General features: G+C 44.8%; 1 protein-coding gene across 1 annotated transcript in view; it reads left to right on the top strand.

Moving 5' to 3' along the window:
* The window catches only part of LOC124008204 (ephrin-B2-like), a 141652-nt gene that overhangs the window by 72002 nt on the left and 64650 nt on the right, over nucleotides 1-5000 (top strand). The window contains exon 2 of the mRNA XM_046319313.1: nucleotides 4955-5000. This exon is cut by the window's right edge and continues 250 nt beyond it. Coding sequence (XP_046175269.1) covers nucleotides 4955-5000 — 46 coding nt within the window. The remainder of the gene's footprint in view (nucleotides 1-4954) is intronic.

Here is a 5000-nt window from a genome sequence, read left to right as displayed (position 1 = left end):
ATTTCTGTTTTTCTATCGCCCTGCTTTTCTTTCTCTTTTTCTCGATTTCTGTCTCGTTGTCTATTTCCCTGTTTTCTCCCTTTCAGTTTTTGAACAGACATCTGTATTTGAGCTCTCTCTTGATCTTTTCCTCCCTCTTGTTGTTCTACCTGCGTCTCTCTCCCCCTCACTCTTTCTTTTTTAAACATACCTTTTTCTTCCTCCTTCTCCCTCTGTTTTGACCATTACACCTGCCTGCCCAGTATCATTTTTTCCATCACTCACCGGCTCCTTCCATCCACCCTCCCTCTCCTCATCTCTCCCTCCCTCAGCTAAGTGCAGTTCTCAGACGCGTTGTTTGCTCTGCCATTCTTTAGCTCAGGTCTACTGTGACATAGTTAGGCTGCCATCATCTCTCTTAATGTTATTGTTTACATGGAAGCCCCTTAGCAACCGCCTATGTGACTGGAAGGCATGTAGACCTTTTATAAATGGTTTATGTGCCTGTGTGTTTCTGTCTGCACGTGTGTGTCTGTGCCTGTGAGTGTTTGTGTGTGTTTGTGTGTGTGTGTGTGTGTGTGTTTGAGGCCGAGCCCAGCTCCTCTCTTCTCCTGGTGCGGGGGTGTGTGTTGAGTGCAGTTAGTGCTTCCCTCTCCAGTGTGAGTGCTTCGAGATAACCTCCTGACCTTAGTGATAACAACAGGAACGCCCAGTTCCTCTGCTGCCGCATGCCTCTACTACGCTAGCACTGTGCTAGGCTAGCTTCTTCACTAGCATCTATATGGTCATTGGCTAAATTCCCCATTCATTTTACATGTCTGCTGCTAGCCAAAAACATGCTAACAGCTACTCAATTAGTGTATCTTTGGTCACACAGGCTTGATTCCCCATTGACTATTTGCTACTACTAGCGAAACATGCTAATGCTAACAGATTAAAGATAGCCTAACAGTGCTTTGTGTTGTTAGCTGTAGTAGTGTTATGTTCTGAATGAATAAATGGATGAGTCAGTTGGTCTCAGTCCATAATGCCCTCTTCTCTCTCTCTGTTCTGATTGGCTAAATGTTGCCAAGCTCCCAGGGCGGTCTGAGAGCATCTTGACTGGCTGCATCACCGCTTGGTCTGGCAATTGCTTGGCATCCGACTGCAAGGCACTACAGAGGGTAGTGCGTACGGCCCAGTACATCACTGAGGCTGACCTCCCTGCCATTCAGGACCTCTATACAAGACGGTGTCGGAAGAAAGCCCTAAAAATTGTCAAATACTTCAGCCACCCAAGTCATATACTGTTCTCTCTGCTACCGCATGGCAAGTGTTACCAATGCACCAAGTCTGGAAACAAGACCCCAAGCCATAAAAATGCTAAATAGCTACCCGGACTATCTGACTCACTGCTTTGCACTAACTCCTTTGACATATGCTGCTTCTACTGTTTATTATCTATCCTGTTGCCTAGCCACTTTACCCCAACCTATATAGTACGTCGTACAGTGGCTTGCCAAAGTATTCACCCCTTTGGCATTTTTCCTATTTTGTTGCCTTACAACCTGGAATTAAAACATATTTTTGGGGGGTTTGTATCATTTGATTTACACAACATGTCTACCACTTTGAAGATGCAAAATATTTTTTTATTGTGAAACAAACAAGAAATAAGACGACAAACTGAAATCTTGAGTGTGCATAACTATTCACTCCCCCACAAAGTCAATACTTTGTAGAGCCACCTCTTGCAGCAAATACAGCTGCAAGTATCTCGGGGTATGTCTCTATAAGCTTGGCACATCTAGCCACTTTTGCCCATTCTTCAAGACAAAACTGCTCCAGCTCCTTCAAGTTGGATGGCTTCCGCTGGTGTACAGCAAACTTTAAGTCATACCACAGATTCTTAATTGGATTGAGGTCTGGGCGTTGACTAGGTCATTTCAAGGCATTTAAATGGTTCCCCTTAAACCACTAGTGTTGCTTTAGCAGTTTGCTTGGGGTCATTGTCCTGCTGGAAGGTGAACCCACGTCCCAGTCTCAAATCTCTGGAAGACTGAAACAGGTTTCCCTCAAGAATTTCCCTGTATTTAATGCCATCCATCATTCCTTCAAGCCTGACCAGTTTCCCAGTCCCTGCCAATGAAAAACATCCCCACAGCATGATGCTGCCACCACCATGCTTTACTATGGGGATGGTGTTCTCTGGGCGATGAGAGGTGTTGGGTTTGCGCCAGATATAGCATTTTCCTTGATGGCCAAAAAGCTCAATTTTAGCCTCATCTGACCGGAGTACCATTTTCCAAATGTTTGTGGAGTCTCCCACATGCGTTTTGGCAAACAGCAAACATGTTTTTTTCTGGCCACTCTTAGAGTGTATGGCTTAAAGCGGTCCTATGGACAGATACTCCAATCTCTGCTGTGGAGCTTTGCAGCTCCTTCAGGGTTATCTTTGGTCTCTTTGTTGCCTCTCTGATTAATGCCCTCCTTGCCTGGTCCACGAGTTTTGGTGGACGGCCCTCTCTTGGCAGGTTTGTTGTGGTAACATATTCTTTCCATTGTTTAATAATGGATTTAATGAGGCTCCGTGGGATGTTCAAAGTTTCTGATATTTTTTTATAACCCAACCCTGATCTGAACTTCTCCACAACTTTGTCCCTGACCTGTTTGGAGAGCTCCTTGGTCTTCATGGTGTCGCTTGCTTAGTGGTGCCCCTTGCTTAGTGGTATTGCAGACTCTGGAGCCTTTCAGAACACGTGTATATATACTGAGATCATGTGACAGATCATGTGACACTTAGATTGCACACAGGTGGACTTTATTTAACTAGTTATATGCCTTCTGAAGGTAATTGGTTGCACCAGATCTTATTTATGGGCTTTCTGCTTTTTTGTTTACTTTTGAAACAAGTAATTACTTTCATTTCGCTTCAACAATTTGGACTATTTTGTGTATGTCCATTACATGAAATCCTTACAGCCAAGTTATCATTACTCATTGTGTATTTATTCCTCGTGTTGTAATTTTGTTCTATTCTTTTTTATATTTATACTCTCCATTGTTGGGTAGGGTCAGTCCGTAAGTAAGCATTTGACAGTTAGTTCGCACCTGTTGTTTACAAATCATGTGACAAATAAAATGTGATTTGATTTGATCCTCTGCTGCCAGGGTATATAACATAATGATTAATAAGAACTGTTGATATTTATTTTATTTTAAAAAAATGTAGTACAGAAAATACACACAAAAATACAAAATGCAAGCATTGTACATTATCATAATAAACCTACACGTTCATCAGTAATAAGGTCCTCAATCTGCTTTCTGAATTCCCCTAGATGCACCAAAACATCCATTTTAAGGACGTTTTGGAGATTGTTCCACAACTAAGGTGCAACTAAACTTAAGCTGGTTTATCTCCCTAGAGACCAGAGGAATGTCCTGAGTTAACCATCCCTGAGACCGGGGTGGTAACTCCTATGTCTAAAGTTTAGTCATGATGTTAGGTACAGTGGGACTTTTGTAAAAGGGCTTTACAAATGAAAACATAGCAATGTATCGACATAACTGACATCAACCAACTTTCTATTAGAGAATGCAGTAATGACTACTTAAACTGTCGCCCGTAGGAAAGCCCAGTGTACGATAATATCCGGCATCTGGCGGCTTTAATGGAGTGGCAGCTGCGTTCATCTGGATGATGTTGCCATTGTCTAGGACCGACATGAACGTTGACTGAATCATCTGCTTTCTACTACTTAGCGAGAGGCAGGACCTATTTCTATAGAAGAAGCCCATATCTATTTTCATCAACATGCTTTTTATCTATCCAAATGCCCAGATGTTTATAAGCAGGGACACCATCCACATGGACACCATCCAAAGCACATGTGCTTATGTCATCAGTTATTTTTATGCTCTCTAGAGAACAACATATACCTAGTTTTACCTGCGTTCAGTACTAATTTAAGGTAAATAAAGTTATGAGTAGGGAGGTGAGGTGTTGGTATGGGTTGGTATGGGAGGGGTTGGGGTCACCTGCCAGATAAACATGTGTCCTTGAGTGACAATAAAAATAGAGCGGAAAAATTGCCTTCGAGGACTGAGACACGTGTCTCATGTTGTTGCTTTGGGTTACAAGCCACTAACCTCTCTCTTTCCTCCTCCATCCCTCTCTCTTTCCTCCTCCATCCCTCTCTCTCTGCTCCTCCATCCCTCTCTCTTTCCTCCTCCATCCCTCTCTCTTTGCTCCTCCATCCCTCTCTCTCTGCTCCTCCATCCCTCTCTCTTTCCTCCACCCCTCTCTCTTTGCTCCTCCATCCCTCTCTCTTTCCTCCACCCCTCTCTCTTTGCTCCTCCATCCCTCTCTCTTTACTCCTCCATCCCTCTCTCTTTCCTCCTCCATCCCTCTCTCTTTCCTCCTCCACCCCTCTCTCTTTGCTCCTCCATCCCTCTCTCTTTCCTCCTCCATCCCTCTCTCTTTCCTCCTCCATCCCTCTCTCTCTTTGCTCCTCCATCCCTCTCTCTTTGCTCCTCCATCCCTCTCTCTTTGCTCCTCCATTCCTCTCTCTTTGCTCCTCCATCCCTCTCTCTTTCCTCCTCCATCCCTCTCTCTTTGCTCCTCCATCCCTCTCTCTTTCCTCCTCCATCCCTCTCTCTTTGCTCCTCCATCCCTCTCTCTTTGCTCCTCCATCCCTCTCTCTTTGCTCCTCCATCCCTCTCTGTTTGCTCCTCCATCCCTCTCTCTTTGCTCCTCCATCCCTCTCTCTTTGCTCCTCCATCCCTCTCTGTTTGCTCCTCCATCCCTCTCTCTTTGCTCCTCCATCCCTCTCTCTTTGCTCCTCCATCCCTCTCTCTTTGCTCCTCCATCCCTCTCTGTTTGCTCCTCCATCCCTCTTTCTCTGCTCCTCCATCCCTCTCTCTTTCCTCCTCCATCCCTCTCTCTTTGCTCCTCCATCCCTCTCTCTTTCCTCCTTCATCCCTCTCTCTCCAGGTTTTTGGACGATAAGGGCTACGTCCTCTACCCTCAGATCGGGGAC

This window comes from Oncorhynchus gorbuscha, linkage group LG21 (assembly GCF_021184085.1).
Source record: "Oncorhynchus gorbuscha isolate QuinsamMale2020 ecotype Even-year linkage group LG21, OgorEven_v1.0, whole genome shotgun sequence".
Classification (NCBI taxonomy): domain Eukaryota; kingdom Metazoa; phylum Chordata; class Actinopteri; order Salmoniformes; family Salmonidae; genus Oncorhynchus; species Oncorhynchus gorbuscha.
The sequence above is the reverse complement of the archived record's forward strand: the minus strand, read 5'-3'. Positions and strand labels throughout refer to the sequence as shown.